Genomic DNA, 19,750 nt, shown 5'->3' with positions numbered 1-19,750 from the left:
TGAGAGAAACTTGCAAATTGTCCATCTTCATATAAGTGCAAAGGATTTTAGGCCCTTTCTACGCCAGATATGAAAAGCATTATCTGCCATTGAGGGAACAAATAGGTGGTTTGCTGCAACTGGGCTTTGAAGTGAGAAAGCCCGGAGACCCAGACGCTTCCTAAACTGAGACCAGATTCTAAGAGACTGCTGGACAACTCCATTGTTACTGGGTAGAGGCAATGCCAAAGGGAGTGATGAACCTAAAGTCACAGGTAGGGAAATTTCCCACTTGAATATGACTCCATGGCAACCCAACCTGGTGGTGACGGTTCGAGATTGTAGTGTCTCCAATACAACAAACACCTGATATTGGCGGCCCAATAATAGTACTGGAAATTAGGGAGGCCTAAACCTCCAACCGGCTTGGGCCTTTGAAGATGTATATGAAATTTTCAAATAAAATTTGTTAGCCCCATTTGCAGAGTAATCAAAAAAGCCAAACAATAATTTCCATAACAGTCAGAATGGATAAAAGAAACAACAAAACTCTTGCCAGAAATGATTAGTACATAAGCAGGACCAGAAACACTCTCTCTTTCTGACACGAACAGTTAACATCAATGTGTTTTTTAAACATCGTACAAGAAAAGTTATGGTGGGGTAAAAACGACGAATGACTTTCAAATATATTTCCTTTACTTTGTTGGTAATGTCCAACTTTTCTTCCACTCCAGGTCTTGGTATAAATTATTCCAGTAAGCACCGTCACGGTTGTCTTTCGTGTTTTTGGCGGGGACACCGATCTGTTCAACAGAGGAAACCGCAGGATCCAGCGGCAGAGGGGTCAGAACACCCGCAGGGATGGCCTGAAACACTGTGGCATAGTCCTTTTGGTGAAACAGGAATTTTGAACTACAAGTCCCAGGGAGAGCGTCGCCTGTGTTTCGTCATCTAACGTCGACTCGTTCTGTTGACGTCGCGTGCGGCCGCCGGGAGAAGTTTGAAAATAAACGTGAAAGTTTTTTTTCTCGTGAAACGTTGAGTGTCGGCGCGGTTCGAGCTGCTGCTGTGAGGCTGAGCTGTGAGAGTTTGTACCGAGGAGGGAGCGGAGCGCAGAGGAAGCTGCTCCTCAGGTGAGTGACGTGCGAAACTCAGAGAAGCTAGCTGTGTCCGACATGCGGCTGCCACACAGCGCCGCTTCCAGTGCGCTCAGAGGGGCTTGGCGCCTTATCTCACCGCGGTGGGAGCCGGAGGGAGGGACAGGGTGACGGGGGGAGGGCAGTCGGACAAAAATAAAATAAACAAAAAGATGCGAGTCGAGTTAGAGCGAGTTAGCCGAGTTTGCTAACTGCTAGCCGGGCTGAGCTTACCCTCTAACCCCTGAGCCCGCTATCCGTGCAGAGGCCACCTGTTGGTGCACAGGTGTTTCCAGCTGTCACAGCTGTGTTTGTGTGTGAAGAAGCCTCCCGTCATGCCTCAGCGCAGAGCCTCTCTGAGACGGCGGCTGGTGAGTTACAAAGCCTGCCGTTGTTGGTCGGACAGCAGCAGGTTGGACTGTGCTTACAGCGCTCAAAGTGCGGTTTGACCAACAACACGCATCGTAGCAAATATAACATCTCCGCTCACCTCTGGATTTTTCCGCAGAAAGAGGCTTTTTAAATGGCCCGAGTGCCTCCTACAAGATCAGTTTACATACACGTTTTGCTTGAAAAATAACATTTAAAAAAGATTTGAAATGAAATTAAAAGCAGCAACTTCCTAACGGCTCTTTCAACACCTGTCTTTGAAGGTGTTGTACCTCAGTATTTGAACAAGCACCGAGTGGATTTGATGACAGAAGAAGTTAGGAAGTTTGAAAAAGTCCTAAAAAAGTTCATTTTTACTTGTCTTTGTTATAATTTATATCAGAACTCTTCATAATTAAAAAGAAATGTCATAAAGATGCATGCTGGCTCATGGTCAGCACAATTAGGACTTAAAAACAACTCAGGATTTTGCATACTCGTTAATCAGAAAAGCATTAGCAGGTTTTTAAGTAAGTAAGGCTTATTTATATGCTGCTTCTCAAGTACAAAACTCACAAGCGCTTCACAATGCAGAACACATACAGCAGTTAATATGGTACGAAAACTAAATAAAGGCAAGCCTGCACAGGCGTTAATCGTCTGACTTCAGACATTTAAACCACATGGATGGTTTTAGTAACTCACTGATATATGGAGGCTTCTGACCACGGAGGACACATCACCAGGATTTTAAACCGAACATTAAACTTTATGGGGAGCTGGTGTAAGGAAGACAGAATTAGTGACTTTTATTTCATGTGAACCAAACCAGGTCATAAACAGATATTATTCTAGTCTTTTCAATTAAATTAAATAGAATTTTGTATTTTTATCCACTCGCACTTTCATCCATCCAGTAAAATCAGCAGGATTTTAATCAGTTTCTGTTTGGGTTTAATTTAGTTTAAAGTCACATGCTTGTGGTTTTAATTAAATGTGATCCAGTTTTGCTCACTTGTTGAAGTCACACTCCACAGTTCCACTTTGAATCAATGCTATTAAGGCGTCTCGTAGCATCGACAAACTGCTGGAGACCCTCCTCAGACATGTTGGTCCATGTTGACACGACGGCGTCACACGGCTGCTGCAGAGTTTTGTGACATGGTGCATTATCCTGCTGCAATCAGCCATCAGGAGATGGCACACTGTGGTCATAAGGGGATGCACATGATCAGCAACATTACTCAGATGGTGTTAAGAGAAGAAATGACCTCCATACCATTACAGCACCAGCCTGAAGTGTCTATGCTGAACAAAACTGCACAAAAGTATTTTTCTCTTTAACTTTAGCTCCACATCTAATACAGCACTGAATGATCTGCCTCTTCCTCTCCTCCTCCTCTTCCTCTCTTCCAGGCAGCAATGTCTTCTGCAGACGAAGAGCCATCGGCCGCCATCGTGGCCGCCTTGACGTCTGCGTTATCGAGCGCCGTGTCAGCTGCCATGGCGGTTGCCATGGCTGTTGATTCAAAGGCGGATCTCTCCGCGTTGCTCGACGAATGGGAAGAAGCACAGAGAGGCCCCACAGAGCAGCTGGTGTCCGTCTTAAACAGGTTTTTTTTTTTTTTTTAAGCTTGTAGCGACGCAGATGACGTGTGACGTCAGAGCCTCTCAGTCTGCCTGAGTCTGTGGGTCCATCTTGAGTAGAAACCCTGTCTCATCAGTGTGTTTTCTGCAGAATATCGGAGCTGATTGAGAAAGAGATGGGAGAGTATCACAAAGCAGACCCGGATCCGTTTGATGACCGTCATCCAGGTGAGTCCTGGACCCTCTGGCCTCTATGTTGCATGTTTTCCACACTCGGTTCCGTAAAATGATTTCAACAACCATTGTTCAGACTTTTGTGACTCGGGTCTAACGTTGCAGGACGGGCGGACCCTGACTGCATGCTGGGACAACTCCTGAAGATGCTCTTTATGAACGATGACTTCACTAATGCAGTAAGATCTGCTGCTTGTTTTTGTCCTCTTGTAAACCAAATGATGGAGTGTGGTTCCAAGGGTGCGCGACATTTAAAGTGTGACAAGTTGTTTTTTGTATAAATGTTCTTAGTTGCCTTCATCTATCATGTAGAGTAAAAGTCTCTGTGAGCCGTCAGCTGGGGCAGCCTTATCAGGCTTCATGCTTTGAGTGCAGAAGCTCCACCCAGCAGCCATTAAAGCCTTTAGCTGGTGCCAGGATCGTATGGTATTGAATCTTTATTTTGAACATGTTAAAATAGTATAACAAAAACAACAACAGAGGGAAAATGACACAAACAAACAAAGCAAAAGCACTTTGTCTTCCTGTTTATGCCCTGCTCATCAGAAAATCTTCATTACAATTTGTTACATGTATTATTTATTTATTGTTATTTTTTATAACTTCAGTAACACGTCAAAAGATATATACTTATATAAGCATACTTGTGCACCCACACATATGGTAAATGGCCTGCATTTGTATAGCGCTTTACACTACATTCAGTCATTCACACACTGGTGATGGCAGCTACATTGTAGCCACAGCTGTCCTGGGGCGCACTGACAGAGGCACCCCAGGGCAGCTGTGGCCCACCGACCACCACCAGTAGGCAAACATGGGGTTAGTATCTTGCCCAAGGACATTTGACATGTAGCCAGGAGGCAGCCTGGGATCGAACCACCGACCTTCTGATTAGTGGCTGACCTGCTCTGCCACCTGAGCTACAGCCACCCATATACACATCATTATTGTGAAAGTAGTGGTGAGAACGCCTGATCAGAACTCCGCCTCCTCCCTGTACTTTGCAAAAACTGTATTTTTGAACCGCAGTTTAAACTGAGGCATGCTGGGACATTGCTTCAGTTCTTCACTTTGTTCCACAGCTTCACGCCACACACACACACATGTGCAGAAAGTTTTCAGTGTTGTTTGATACGGGGGGGATGTTTTAAATTTAGTTCCCTCTTCAAACTGCGTCTCCGTTCCCTTTTAGAAAACAATTTTAGAATATTGTCAGGAAGTAGGTTGTGTGTGAGAAAATGAACCAGATCTCCCATTTTAAACTGGGGATCAAGCAAATCTGCTTTAATAGACAAAGTCTTTGTTCACTCTCCTTTCTTTATACAGCCCCATCAGTGCCACTGTACCAATACGTGTCCACAGTTTAGAAATGAGGCCAGTGAACGTTGTCTCGAGCAGGTAGCTGCACAGTTTGTGCTACATTGTAAGTTTGTTTTTGTGTGTTTCGCAGCTGCTGGACACGTACATAATGACCAGCAGGGAACACAGCCTCAACACAGCAGCCTGCCGCCTGCTTCAGAACATCTGCCCGGGCCTGGAGACGGCCGTCGTCTTCCAAGAGAAGGTAAACACTATTTAGACATAAATCACTGTTAGATTATCGAGCTGGTGTGTGTGCGTTCAAAAAACAAATTATGGACACGTCTATAAAGTGTCCTAAAAATATTTTACTATGAGGGATCACATGTTTGGGGGTGGTCCATGTGGAGTTAGAGGATTTGGGTTTTGTTAGTTTATACAGTTCTAATAAATGACAGTATATGGATGTGCATATCAAAACTGAAATCCACCTTAATAATGTGCATTTCTTTTCATGATGATACATTTGAAAAAGTTTTTGCTGTGTAGATTAAAGAGGAAGTGATGGTGGTTCTGTAGGAAATATGGGAATAACTAATCTGAGTAATTATCACAGAGACTTTTATTAAAAGGTTTCCGACTCCTGTGAGCAGAATAAGCACTGGTTTCTGATAGGCTGTTCCTGTGCTTTGCTCACCTGTGCTCTCTGTGCAGGAGGGTCTGGCTGAAAGGTTGTTTGGCTGGGCTCGTGAAGCAGAGCGCCCGCTGTGTGTCTACGCCACGGGTCTGCTGGCCCGAGCCATGAGCAACCAGGAAGTGGCGGCCAACTACAGAGAAGAGAACGCTCAGCTGGTGGGTGGCAGTAATTAAAGACTGTATGTAAAAGATGGACGTGGCTGTCGTGACATGATCCACAGGGTTCTAGATTCCACATTTGGATCCCTTTTAGCATTTTGTAGTTTGGAAGTGACGATGTTTGGATGAGAGGACGGCGTGCTACGTTATCAGCTAATGCTGGTTAGTTTTGTTAATGTGCTGCGTGCATAGACCAGCAGCAAACATGTTATTAGTGCATCGAGTGTGCAGCGTCCTACGGTTAAAAGTCTGTTTCACCACAGACTTCATGCTTTATGGCTGTAATCTTTTATATACAGTCTTTGTGCTTGATTTTTAGAGTTTTTGCGTCAGCGTCATAAAATCTGAGTTTCCTCATCCTCCAGGTGCCCGTTATGATCAAGCGTTTGCACGAGCTGCAGTCTCAAGAGGCCACGAGTCACTTTAGTGCCACCCACACCTCAGAGAATCTACCTCAGGACTCTCAGGCTGAAACTGCACAAACCTCAGGCGTCACAACGGCCCAGCAAGACCCGATGGAGATGGAGGAGGAGGCGAGAAATGAAAGAGCCGGGGAGAGCAGCAGGACCACGTCCAACACCAAACCCACGTCTCTGCTCGGCTCAGCTCAGAAGAACGGCGGCCGCAGCAGCAGCTCTGCCCGACTGCTGCCAGGCTTCGTTTACCAAGTCGCTCCGGACTCTGCGTCCAGGGAGACGGAAGACGTGCAGGGAGGAAGAGGTGGAGGAGGAGGAGGAGGGAAGAAATGGGCTATAAAGGAGAACGAGAGGAAGGCAAAGCAGAAACTGAACTTTACCAACTCTTCGGACAGGAGTGGAGAGGACGCAGAGAGGACCGAGGCCAGCGAACAGCCGGCCAGCACCTCCTCATGGTCTGAGATGAGCTCCGTGATGATCGGCACCGACTTCCGCCTTTCACCGCTGAGCCCGGCCATGGAGCAGCGGCTCATCCTGCAGTATCTGACCCCGCTCGGAGATTACCAGGAGGTAGGCGTGCAAATCTGAAACTGTTTGGCGAATGCAAATAATTTTAACAAGTAGAAATTCACAACTGATGACCCTCCTTGTGTGCAGCTGCTGGCTGTCTTCATGCAGCTGGACACGCGGTCGCTGCTGATGAACTACATCGACCTCAGACAGACCAACAACGTCCAGCTCACCTTTGACGCCCTGCTGGTAAGGATGACGGCGTCCCTTTGAAAAAACGAATGTGGAGGGAATTTTATGAAATGCTGTGGATGATTTAGTGCTTTGATGCACCCTGAGTAAAGCGTTCGTACATGCGTGTATATCAGTGGTGCAACGGATCACGGTTGATCCGTAATCCGAACCGATCACACTCCACGGTTCGGCACACACGTGATCCGAAGATTCGAAAACGAAGGAAAAAAAGTATGAGTGTGGTGCGCGTGGTCAGTCTGTCAAGAGATAGCTATGGTCGGTGCTAGCGGTCCAAGTGCAGGAGCAGAGGAGTTTGCGGTATTTAAGCAGCCCTTTGCCTCCCAGTCCGACCGGGCGAAAGCTGTTACAGAAGCTACTGCGGTGTTTAGCTGCAGACGGGAGGCCGTATTCTGTTGTGCAAAACAAGCGGTTTAAACTGTGATGAACGTGCTTGAGCCACGCTATGATATCTCGTTGCGCGTCCACTTCAGTGACAAGATCGTTCCAGGCACGTATGAGCAGGAGAAGATTAAAGTTATGGCTGAACTGTCCCAGGCATCTTCTGTTGCCCAACTACAAACAGGTGGAGCTCCAGGTCAACAGAAAGCTACGTGACCGTGACAGCTCGTTATATCACAGCGGAGTGGTAGATACAAGCCCTGTACTGCACCTTCATTTGTTTTTATATAATTGTGTGGAATGAGTCTTGAGTTGAATGTTTTTAAAAGGCAAAAAATACTTAAGAAGTTAATAAGTAAATGTTAAAATTTTGTCTTTTTTTCTTTTTTGCTGATCCAAAAATTGATCCGATCCGTGACTTAAAACCGTGAGATTGATCCGTTGCACCACTATTATATATTCTACTCATACATCATGCTCAGAGAGAGCAAGTCCTTCCAGTGTGTCAGCATCTGTTTGGTCACTTGCTGTCAGATGATTGTAATTCAGTTAGTTTGTTCCACGTTCAGCATTGATGCGTTTGTTACTACGTGTTTGAACAGCTGCCTTAAAGCAACATGTATGTTTGTGTGTTCTGATTGTGTTACAAGTTTGCATCACTTTCCCAACCTTATTGTGACAGAACGTGGCGTATGTTTATTTTACAAATGTAACCTACTGAGGGGTTTTTAGTGATCTTACAAAAGCAGTACATCTTTATATCGAGATGCTTCAATGAGCCTCAGCAGCTCAGATCACGTTTCGCCTTGTTTGTCAGTGCAGCCCTGCCCCGCTGAGTCCGAGCGTCTGTGTGTGAAAGATAATCCAGACCTCTGTGGGTGGCTCTCAGCCCCATCACCACAGTTTGTTTCATTTTTAATGTGATGAAACTGAGTTCAGACTAAACTCCTCAGAGATATTTTTTTCTTTTTTCTAACAGTGTCGTGCATGGTCACATGGTCACATGGTCACATGTAGGGAGACGTGTTCCATCTCCAAGTTGTTTGTAGATCGTGGACACTGTTCAGTGCTTCCCGTGTAGATGTTTTGGAGGAACTAACAGGCTCTTCTGATAGTGGACGGGTGTCAGATTAACTGAAAAGTTGATGAATTGATTCTCCTGTTTCAGCTCAATCGATCCGTCGTGTGAGTAGAGAAGCAGTAAAAGTGGGATTCATACGTCCGTGAGCTGATAAGTAATCATAGGTAATTGCTGCCTGTGGCGTTCAGTAATTCTTCACCAGAGAAAAAGGAAATTAAAATTACATTAAATGTAAATGTCTTATATTTAAATTTTAGCTGATGCAGAATCTCACGCAGGTGAAGCTGCGAGCCGTGAACGTTGCAGGGCTGATGTTGGAAGACTGCTGCATGTTTATTTACTCTTGTTTCAGTCGTAGTCGTGTGTGGTGGTGATGATTAATATTATTAATATTTTTGTCCATTTCTATGCCAGTTTAGGGATTGTTGATTAAAGCAAAGCAAACTGAAAAGGAGAAGTTATTTTTATTTTTAGATACATTTTTATATGATTTTGTTTTGAATGAGTAAATCTTATTTTTAAGATGAAATGAAATCATTTTCCCCTTGTCAATAACAGTTTATCAGTAAACCCACTCACTGCGGTTCTTTTCACATCTACGTGAAACCTTTAAAGCCTCCTCGTTATATTTGCAGCACCGTGTCATCTGATAAACTGATGTTCGCTGTTTGCAGCCTCACTGTGTCGTTGCTCTCTCGTCAGTATCTCGCCTCGCTGCTCCTCCACAAGAAGTTTGCTGCAGAGTTTATCGCTCACGGAGGAGTGCAGAAACTCCTGGAGATCCCGAGGCCTTCAATGGCAGCGACCGGAGTTTCTCTGTGCCTCTACTACCTGGCGTATAACCAAGACGCCATGGAGAGGGTAAAGCTACAACACTCTTCTTATTGTGTGCAGGATTATTACAGCAACCGTAGCTCAGTCATGGTGAACACTGTCCCGCGTTTGCAGGTGTGCACGCTGCCCGACGGCGTGCTGTCCGACACGGTGTCCTACGCGCTGTGGCTGCTGGAGTCGTCCCACGCGTCGGGCGTCTGCCACGCCACCATGTTTTTCTCCATCTCCTTTTCATTCCGAGCGGTGCTGCAGCTGTTCGACCAGCAGGACGGCCTCCGGAGGCTCGTCAACCTGGTCAGCCGTGAATCTTTACTCTTAAACTATTTAAACTAATTTCAGAAGTAACTATTTCTTTCGATCGGACACTTTTAGCATCGTCTCCTCTGCCTGTAGGTCAGCACTCTGGAGATCCTGAACGTGGAGAGCGAGCTGTCCCGGCTGAGTGATGACCAGGTGTTCTCCAGCAGGCAGACAGCCAAACACACCTGCATGGCCCTGCGCAGGTGAAGCGATGGGTGGAGACACAAACACAAAAATCCTTATCTGACATAGCAGCCATGTTTTATTTAGATATTTGTACATATATAATGTATTTCTTTATTGTGTTGTCGGGTAGAAGTAAAGAAATACTCTTCACAGTCTGAACATGCAGGCAGTTCCTCTCTGCTTGTGTTAAAGTTTGGAAACACACTCATTGATTATCGATTACTTTGTGAAGGTACTTTGAGGCTCACCTCGCCGTGAAGACCGAGCAGGTGAAGCAGTCCCTGCACGCGTCGGACGGCGGTATCGTCATTCCCCAGCAGCCGTTTTACAAGGTACTCGATGGAGTTTGTGAGTCGTTGCTGTGCTTTTTTATTTAAACGCAACAACAGATTTCCCTCCTTGTCAGTGAAGATGAAAATGACGAGCCTCCTGCTTTTGTTGGTGAATCTCTGTGTCGTTTGCTCAGATTTCATTTTGATCCGAAACGTTGTGTTTTATAGTTCTGTGATCATCATGTGACTCGCTGCCTTTCTTAGCCTGGTTGTGTTTTTGTTTGCTCTAAATGACAATTTAAATGTAAAATGTTTATGATATAAATGCAAGGTGTTCGAACACTGAGCACAGACTGAATATAAAAGATGGACGTAGCAGCCGTGACATTTAATACGAGTCTTGGCTTCATATACAACTCATGAAAGTCTGCGGCTTCCTGCTTTCAGGCCTATTCGTACACCAGAGAGCAGATTATTGAGATGATGGAGTTTCTCATCGAGTGCGGGCCTCCTCAGCTGCACTGGGAGCCGGTCGAGGTCTTCTACAAGTTGGCCTGTGTCCCCTTAATGCTGCAGCTCATATCTACAGCCTGCGACTGGAGGACTTACTTTGGCAGGTAACCCTGCTCACACACATACCTGCACGCTGTGAGCACTCGGTGGGAGTTTTTATGACACAGAAAGGAGTCGGTGTAAAAGTAGCTTTGCTTGCTTTCTGTTTCTGTGTTGCTCGTCTTTGTACGCAGCACTGATGTGTAACTGGAGTCTTTTTCATGTTTTTTTTCACCAGGAGCGACACTGTGCGGTACGCTTTGGACATCCTCTCCATCCTGACGGTGGTTCCTAAAGTCCAGCTGGTCCTGGCAGAAACCGTAGAAGTTCAGGATGAAGCCAGGTCCCCCGTTTCCACTGTGGGTCAGTAAATCTGATCGTTTTCTCCTCTAGTGCTGCTAAAACTGTTCTGATTGTTTCCAGCTCCATGTAACATTGAATGATTCAGGATTTGAAATAATCCTTATGAATCTTACACACAATCCAACTGTCTTCTGATTGGTTGCCACTCTCAAACAGAAAGCTTGGACAGAGGGTGGGTGGGGCCTCTGTGCTCACAGCTGATCGTTTTAGGGATGTCCTCCTGCTCATGGGCAACATGCAGATCCAAGAGTAGATAAAACTGGGCGCTCGGAGCAGCCTGGCTTACTCAATCTCTCAACCTTAAAATTATTAACATTCATAAACATTCATGTGACAGTAAATGAGGAAAAGCACAAAGGGTCCACTGTAACTGAGAGATGTTGTTAACCTTTGGGTGCTCTGCGCGTGACCGTCTCTCACCTCTGCTTCAGGTATGAGCATCATTCTGGGTGTGGCAGAGGGCGAGGTGTTTGTCAACGATGCTGAGATCCAGAAGTCTGCACTGCAAGTAAGGAGAAGCTCTAAATATCTTAATGAGACATTCTCCCGACTTTGATGACCTCCAGAAAAAGGGTTTGCCCAGAAATGTGCAGAGTCTGTGCAATCAGAATGAGAAGATTGCAGGTTAACAGCACATGAGCGCACATTCATGAAGGATCAGCACGTTATGACTTATTCAGAGCAGGCTGTGAGGTCTCAGACGTCCCTCCTTAGAAACAAACTTTAAAGGCGCATTTGCAGAGATCGGCTCACGAATCTGAATGTTTAAACTATTTTATCACATAAAACTGTGTTTTAGATGCAGCGTTTGTGCAGCAAATGATGAAAATTTGTCTTTCGTTTCCTCTCTAAAATCGTCGCAGGTGATAATAAACTGCGTGTGCGCCCCTGACCAGAGCCTGAACTCTGTGGGGGCTTTTGCCGTTACCCCTCTCAAGCCATTGCTCCATCCCCAGCAGCCCCCCACCCCTCACAACAGGGTGTTGGCCCACATGTGGCAGGTGGTGCAGAACAACAATGGGATAAAGGTAAGAGCAGCAGACGAGCAGTGGGAATTTTCCCGGTTTGATCCTTTTGGGGCATGTGGGGTAAAAATCTGCCCCGCTGTGGTGACCCGTGTTGTAAATAAGGGATCGCCTGAAAGCGAAATGCTTTTCGTGTTCCTCGTGTCGTCTCCAGGTGCTGCTGTCCCTGCTGTCAGTGAAGATGCCCATCACGGACGCCGACCTGATCCGCGCTCTCGCCTGCAAAGCTCTGGTCGGACTCTCTCGCAGCTCCGCCATCAGACAGATCATCAGCAAGCTGCCGCTCTTCACCAGGAGCCACATTCAGCAGGTGCGCACAGGTGTATCATCTGAGTGAAAGACCTTTTAATGCTTTTGTGGCAAAAAACAGACTGAAGTTTAGGGTGTCCGGACAGTGGTGACGAAGCCGCTGCATAAACTTGGATTTTGAACGCCGAGTGCGCTTTCCTCGCCTCGCTGTGTCCAGAAATCAGTTTGCATCCATCTGCAAACGGTCATCTTCTGAAAGGCTTCCCTGCCACCTTTTCATACGCACTTAAAGTTGCACACTGTGGCTAACTGCAGCTTATAATCTAAAATATTAAAGCTGTTGTTAGAAATCTTCATTTCATGGCTCGGACTGACAGTTATTTTATTGAAGAGATGTCAACAACAGCAGAGCTTTACTAACTGTAGCTCACAAGTTAATAAACGATTACTTTACTATTACTAAAGGCTTTTCTGCAGGAAGTGAGGGTGTTAGCAGCGTTCAGTCCTTCCACAGCTGCTCGCTGGCCTGCAACACGCTGCCCTCTTTATAGAAACGTGGGCGGTAATTGGTGTCAGCAGCAGCATTATAACAAAGCAGACAGGCATGCAAAGCATAATGAGGCCCAAGTACAATTTAAATATTGGTGTATTTACGTTTCTTAAACTCTGTGGCCAGAAAATTTGAATCTTTTGAAACTGGAGAGAGAAAAAATCGATTTGCATGTATGAGTCGTTTCTGCTTCATCCGGCAATTTCATGTCGCTTATTCAGGTTTTTCAGGAAACTGATGACGTAGACGCCTCAAAAACTACACGATACATGAAGGTTTAACAGACTAGTGTGGTGCAGTTATAGTAACGCTGCAGTTGGAGGCAGGGCGGAGGATTTCCTCCGGCTCTCGTCGTGTTCATGCTCTGTTTTCTGTCTCCAGCTGATGAAGGAGCCCGTGCTGCAGGACAAACGAAGCGAGCACGTCCGCTTCTGCCGCTTCGCCGCCGAGCTGACCGAGCGGGTGTCTGGCAAACCTCTCCTCATGGGCACGGACGTGTCGTTGGCTCGCCTGCAGAGGGCCAACGTGGTCGCCCAATCGCGCATCACGTTTTCCGAGAGGGAGCTCCTCGTCCTGATCAGGAACCACCTCGTGGCCAAAGGACTTCAGGACACGGCAAACACGCTGGTCAAGGAGGCCAATTTACCCGCAGCGACCCTCTGTCCAAACCCCTCCCCTTCCTGCGTCACCCCCCCGCCCTCCGCCTCAGTGGTACCCAGGACTTGCAGGTTAGCGGGTGGGATCGCGGCGCGTATCGCCAGCCATGTTGGAGCCTCTCCCGTGTCCTCAGGTGCTTCTGTTTCTCCTTGCCCCTCTTCTTCTCGACCCCTGGCACCTCCTCACCCTTCGTGCTCCTCTGCATCTACCTCTGCCCACCCCACTCCTCCTCCCCCTCCTCTTCCTCATCCTTCACCTCAGGGACAGGGCCCATATCCACTTGGCCGGATTTTGTTTTCACGGGAGCGTCCGGTGGCCCCGTGCAGCTCAGGGAAAAAGCTCCGTGCACTGAAACAGAAGTCGGATCACGGTGCTTTCATACAGGTCAGGGTCCGATCGGTCACCAGTATCATCGCCGTTCTCACGCACAGACACGGCCTAAGCTCAGCTACTCTTTCTTTCCCTCTCTGTCAGACTCCAGCAATGAAGAAGCAGTTGGAACGCCACCTTCCTTCCCCTCCAACGCTCGACAGCATCATCACCGAGTACCTGAGGGAACAACACGCCCGCTGCCCCAACCCGGTCACCACATGCCCCCCTTTCTCTCTTTTCACGCCCCACCGCTGCCCGGAGCCCAAGCAGAGACGACAAGCCTCTCCCAACTTCACCGCCCGCCTGGGTGCCAGGGTGCTGTACCCCAAATACGGAGGTGTGGACCGAGCGTGTCTGGATAGACACCTGATCTTTAGCAGGTAAAGAACAGACTCACCTGTGCAGCAAAAACGGTTATTTAGCTTATTTTTGGCTGTTTAAAATTGACCTCTGCTTCTCCACCGCTCTGCCTGTTTTCCCCTCGTCGAGGTTTCGTCCAATGTCGGTGTTCCACGAGGGCGACGGAGACGAGAGCGGCTTCACCTGCTGTGCCTTCTCAGCCTGCGAGCGTTTCCTGATGCTGGGAACCTGCTCCGGCCACCTCAAGTTCTACAACGTCCTCTCGGGAGAGGAGGCGGCCAACTACACCTGCCACACGTCCGCCATCACACACCTCGAGCCCTCCAGGGTATCTGCACAAGCATTTAAACACACCTGTTGTTATCCTGCACAACGTTTCCCAAACATTTGCATATTTCATGTTTTTTTTTTTTATCTGAGGCTACGTCCTCGACCGGGTCAGGGACGAATCTGCACTGAGTATATTTGAGTTTCTGATGTAAGAAGACGTCTGGTGGTGTGGATTTGTTTTCTTCTATAAGCTCAGCTGATCTGCAGGCACTGAGGCGACTGCCTGAGCTGACGTTATGCTCAGCTTTGATATGAATAGCGGCTGCAGCCTCAGCTCTTTTTGTGCCGTTGTTAGAAAGTAACCGTTTGTGCTTCTTAGGATGGGAAACTGCTGCTCACATCTGCTTCCTGGAGCGTCCCTCTGTCGGCTCTGTGGAGCATGGATGGAGTCTTCATCAAAAAGTAAAACCGCCTCACGCTTCACTTTTAATTTTACACACCTGTGTATGCACTGCATAGACACCCTGAGGTGTGGACTGTGGTCTTCGTGGTGTCGATGTGTCTTTTTTTCCCCTTCAGAAACTCCTTTGCAGACGATCACTACGTGGAGTTCAGTAAACTCTCTCAGGACCGAGTCATCGGCACCAAAGACCAAGTCGCAAACGTAGGTCGCCCAAAATGTTCTGCTCTGCCTCCTCTCATCATAACAGCAGGAAGCAGAGTTGATGTTGATAAAACTGGAATCCCTTAAATTAAAAATCTTCATTTGCATTTAAACTACTGACAGCAGGAAACCGTAGATTTGAAGTTCGTTTGATTCTCATCGTTTGTCTTCGTGTCCTGAAGATCTACGACATCCAGACGGGTCAGAAGACGCTGACCCTGAATGACCCCGGCCTGGCCAACAACTACAAGAGGAACTGTGCCACCTTCAGCCCCACTGACGACCTGGTGCTAAACGACGGCGTGCTGTGGGACGCGCGGGCGTCGCGGGCCATCCACAAGTTCGACAAGTTCAACATGAACATCAGCGGGGTCTTCCACCCCAACGGCCTGGAAGTCATCATCAACACGGAGATCGTATCCTCTGATGCTGCCAGGGGCCGTCTTTTCTGTCCTTTTCTTTCCTTTTACTGGAAAAAATATAGTTAAAATGAAATGGGTCATTAAAAAAGGTTCTGGGCCCAGTTAATGACATGTGAATGCAAAGGAGCTGTTCAGTGCTGAGCCCTGCATGTTTCTGGTCTTCATTAATGCTGCTGGTTTAATGAAGCAGGAGAATCTGCTGCCCTCATTACTGAAGTGAACTTGCTGCGTTTCACCCGAGCAGGTGCATTTTTACAAATTCAGCCTCGTCCCAATTTACCCTGCTTAAAAAAAGACATGGCCTTTAATATTTTTAATGCATATTACCTGATAAACCATAATGTCAGTTTGGGTCTTACAGTCTCCAAAACTATAGTCGAAGTTTAAGATCAGATTATTGATCTCAGCTGTAATAACGACGCAACAAAGCGAGCTGCACGCGTTTCTGCGTCGCCCCCCGTTGTGTCGTAGTCGTGGGCCTTGACAGCAGGTGTCAGTGGGACCTGAGGACCTTCCACCTGCTGCACACCGTCCCCGCCCTGGACCAGTGCAGGGTGGTCTTCAACAGCAACGCCACCATCATGTACGGAGGTACGAGCTCACGTGTCAGAGTCATTACGAGCACAGCGAGGGGCCGAATCACCGCTCTGACGTGCGATGTTTTTCCCTCCTCCTGCTCTCGCACACAGCTATGCTCCAGGCTGACGATGAGGATGACGCGATGGATCAGCAGATGAAGGGTCCCTTCGGCTCGTCCTTTAGAACCTTCGATGCTACGGACTACAAGCCCATCAGTAAGGCTTCACTTCCTCTCACTGTTGGTCAAACACAGTTTATATACTGGGGCTGGGGATCGTCACTGATTTCTAGAATTGATTTGATTCCGATTCACAAGGTCCCGAATCGATTCGATTTGATTTGAATCGGGGAAATTTTGCCTCAGACAGTCAGAAATGTTATGATTCAGATCATGCATCAGGACATTTCCATATTTTTATATCTATAAAAAGGAAGCTGACACTTGTGAGACTTTATCAAAGGTGTGAGCATCACAGCAGAGGCCTTTGTGTCAAAGTAGCTGAAGATGAAACAGAAAAACATGAAGGAGGTTTTCCTGGTCTGGGTTTTATAAAAATATTCTGCAGTCGATCAAAAACGAAAGAAAACCATTAATCAGCATCTGAACATTACCTGATGCTGCTGATGTGAAGCAGAGCAAAGTTACAGCGGTTTGATTACAGACGCAGCGTTTTGCAATTTTGCATAAATTTAAAAAGTTTAAATTTGTTCAGAAGCCTGTTGAACAGCAGAAATGAGGTTTTCTCTTTGGAAGTAAGTAAAAGGATCAGGATCAGCGAGCTGTCGGCTTTCAGCCCCGAGCGTGTCCGTGCCGTCGGTGAGAAAGGCGACATCTCGCTGATTCTGATGCGTCGGCGTGTCCGAGCTTTGTGTTCACGTCTTTGTGCAGGATCCGTGTTCCTGCTCTCATTTACTGTTTTAGCTGTTTGGTGGTTGTAGAAACTTTGTGAGGTGTAACCTGAGATTCTGGCGTTTCGGGCAAAATAAATCTATGATAAAAAATCGATTCAGGATTTTAATAATTCGATATCACGTTATCCAAGCCAGAATCGATTTTAATCGATAAATCGATCATCAAAACCCGCCCCTAATATATACATATGTGTTTGATTTTATTTTAAAGGTCAGGTTTGTGCTGATCTGCCAGGCTTAGCTGCTCCTCCTGCTTTTACGCGCCGAGGTTCGAAGAGCTCGAACTTCATGATGTTTTTGTTTTTCAGCCACTGTGGACGTGAAGAGGAACATCTTCGACCTGTGTACAGACACCAAGGACTGCTACCTGGCTGTCATTGAGGTACTTGAGCATCCGTGCTATCAGAGGGTTTATTGTTGTTTCCATTACAGCCCATGTGACCCTGTAAGGCCGCAGACACGCTAACGTGATGCGTTTACTCTGCAGAACCAGGACGCGGTGGGCTTGGACACGGTGTGTCGTCTGTACGAGGTGGGACGACAGAAACTCGCCGAGGAGGGAGACGACGACGATCAGGTGAGCGTTTGCTGAGCAGCTTTGTTTTCTTTCGTCTGCGATGACCCGACCTTCACGTGGAGGCTCATGTCTGACGACAGCTGGGTCTCTAGAGCAGCTGCTTTCAGGGAAAGAGTCCACGGTGTCCCCGTCACTGTGACCACACTCTTTTATTTTTAATTGAAGTCTTGTGCGACTGCTCAGGGAGCGGACCTGAAGTGGAGACGAGCTTAAGCCGGGCAGTTTTATCCAAAAGCTTCTTCTTCTCTTACTTTTGATGCTTCTTTGTCTGCCGTTTCTTCTTCTTCTGCTTTTTCTGCTCTTTAATTGAATTATTATTATCTGTGAAACTTGTTTTACTGAGAAAACTTCCTTTCGTTGCTGTCGTCGTCGTGATTGAGTTCATTTTTTTTTAAATTAATTTTGTGCTCTTCCAGGATGACGATCAGGACGATGACGATTCCTCTGACTCCGATGACGACGACGACGATGACGACGACGACGACGACAACGACGACTTGGACACAGACCCGCTCATAGAGGAGCTGGCCAATAACAACGAGGCAGAGAATGAGGAACAAGCCGACTCGCCCAGAGACGAAGAGGTACCCGACCCCCTAAATCCATCGTCCAATCAGCTTCTTTTATTTTTCACTTTTCTGTGAAAGGATTGATGAAGGCAACACTTTGAAATGATAGTTTACTGAATATATAAATGTCTTGTTTTGTTTAACTTTATTTTCTTATAGTAAATATGATTTATAGAAGAACTTGTTACTCGGGTTCTTTGTTTATGGATGATTGATTCTGAGCTCACTCGGCGTTGTCACCGTGACGACTAATATCTAAAATAAAAGCAGTTACATTAAAACAATAATGCTTCTTTAGCTTCTTTCACATATTCATGGAAACTCAAATTAACGGACATTGAACGCACCTCACGCCTGCTGTAGTCAGATGGGAGAGAGCGTTCTTCGAGGCTGCGCTTCATCTCTCACTGTGGATTTAACGCAACCACAACACTGCGACGTGTGTTCTTTATAAACTTGAGTCCAGCTTGGAGGCGGCGCCACTAAAAACCGTCCGTGCTGGACGTTACTTCCAAACTGAAACGATGTGACTGCTTCCCTCGCGTTAGAGGAGAAAAATCAGTTTGAGTCATTAAAAAAAGTTCTTTGTTTTTCAGTTTTAGGTTTCACGTCTTCTCTGGTCCTCACAGTTCAGACTGCACTGGGGAGACTGGTGAGACTGATCTTTTTTTCCTTTCACGCTCAGATTGCCGATCTTCTGGCTGGCGACAGCGATGATGACAATGACAGCAACAACAACAACGACTCGGAAGACTGGGAGAGCGTCATCGATGGCTCTGAGCCGTTTGACGCTGACGGATCAGAAAGTGAGTGATAATCTTAAGTCTGTTTTACCTTCGAGCTGTTTACAAACTCGCATCCGGGCGCCGAGGACGCCGAATCTGCAAAAACAGCCTGCATAAGTACAGTTCAGAATATAATATTGTTAAAAATGAGAGAGAACGGCACTGCACGTTCTGGGTTTAACACGGACAGAATGTTAATGTCTGGAGAGCATCACACCGAAAAAATCGACCCGAGCTTTATTCCTTCATTTTTGTCCTTTGTAATGAGGCCGTAGGTTTGAAGTGAACCGTGTGTGTGTGTGTGTGTGTGTGTGTGTGTGTGTGTGTGTGTGTGTGTGTGTGTGTGTGTGTGTGTGTGTGTGTGTGTGTGCGTGTGTGTGTGCGTGTGTGTGCGTGTGTGTTGCAGTTCTCTCTGGAGCGTCCGATGACGACTTGATCCAGTCCATCCGTGACCTCCATGACCGATGGTTCTCCTGACCTCAGCGTTCTCATTCGTACCTGTTTAAATGCTCGTTTCTCTTTAAGCAGGCAGGTTGACTGTGAACACGCTCGTATGCAAATCAAATTTCTGCAATATTCTGTTTCTCTAATATATATTTTTTAAATTTGATGACGTCATTGAGAGATGACGAATAAATACTTCCCAGAGTTTGTGGGGCCTCAGATATGCAGACTTGGTTTTCTTCCTCTTGGTTAAATATTGAGTTTGAAATTTTGGATTCTTTTTGGTATTTCTACCTGCTGTGAAACATCTTTTTCTCCTCATTATTGATCAGCACCAGCTTTGTCTGAACTACAAAACGAGACAGAAACACAAGCTGTAATTTTTCAAGTCCTTTCAACTCTGAAGCAGTGAGCAGTCTTTACATTTTATTTGAGCTTAATATTCATATAAAAGCAGTTATTGATGTAAAAGAAAAAGAAAGAAAAAATTATTTTATATACACAAAGTGTTGAGGTTGTTTTCTACAGATTTAAAGACTGGATGTTTTTAACTGGATGGATTCAGGCCAGCCTTCTTCTTATTGGCTGCTCCTGTCAAACAGATGGGTTGAACAGCAGGTGGGCGGGGCTTCTGTTCTCACAGTACTGAAAGGCACTTCGTGTGTCAGGGTTCAGTTTGATTGTCCTGGTAAAAACTAACTGC

At 46.6% G+C, this 19,750-nt stretch overlaps 1 protein-coding gene across 3 annotated transcripts; it reads left to right on the top strand.

Annotated features, from left to right (window-relative positions):
- Positions 1-923: 923 nt before the first annotated feature.
- LOC120715364 (DDB1- and CUL4-associated factor 1-like) lies at positions 924-19,268 on the top strand. Of its 3 annotated transcripts, none has more exons than XM_040002315.1 (30): positions 924-1,115; positions 2,904-3,100; positions 3,226-3,302; positions 3,414-3,487; positions 4,762-4,875; positions 5,325-5,462; positions 5,831-6,451; positions 6,539-6,640; positions 8,808-8,966; positions 9,054-9,233; positions 9,333-9,442; positions 9,658-9,757; positions 10,145-10,314; positions 10,488-10,612; positions 11,044-11,120; positions 11,476-11,640; positions 11,792-11,947; positions 12,818-13,477; positions 13,568-13,845; positions 13,955-14,153; positions 14,475-14,557; positions 14,675-14,759; positions 14,942-15,175; positions 15,679-15,772; positions 15,871-15,975; positions 16,981-17,054; positions 17,160-17,249; positions 17,666-17,833; positions 18,504-18,624; positions 19,010-19,268. In XM_040002315.1, the coding sequence occupies exons 2-30, from the start codon at positions 2,910-2,912 to the stop codon at positions 19,078-19,080; spliced, it is 4,821 nt and encodes a 1,606-aa protein (XP_039858249.1). In that variant the 5' UTR covers positions 924-1,115; positions 2,904-2,909; the 3' UTR covers positions 19,081-19,268. The 3 variants fall into 3 exon arrangements, with proteins under 3 accessions (XP_039858249.1, XP_039858250.1, XP_039858248.1); XM_040002316.1 differs by lacking the exon at positions 924-1,115 and adding an exon at positions 1,244-1,489 and having other exon boundaries at positions 18,504-18,637; positions 19,007-19,268; XM_040002314.1 differs by lacking the exon at positions 924-1,115 and adding an exon at positions 1,245-1,489.
- Positions 19,269-19,750: the final 482 nt, after the last annotated feature.

The sequence above is a fragment of the Simochromis diagramma genome, unplaced genomic scaffold (genome assembly GCF_900408965.1).
Source record: "Simochromis diagramma unplaced genomic scaffold, fSimDia1.1 OVJJ01000438.1, whole genome shotgun sequence".
Taxonomy (NCBI): Eukaryota; Metazoa; Chordata; class Actinopteri; order Cichliformes; family Cichlidae; genus Simochromis; species Simochromis diagramma.
This window is presented reverse-complemented; position numbering and strand designations above follow the sequence as displayed.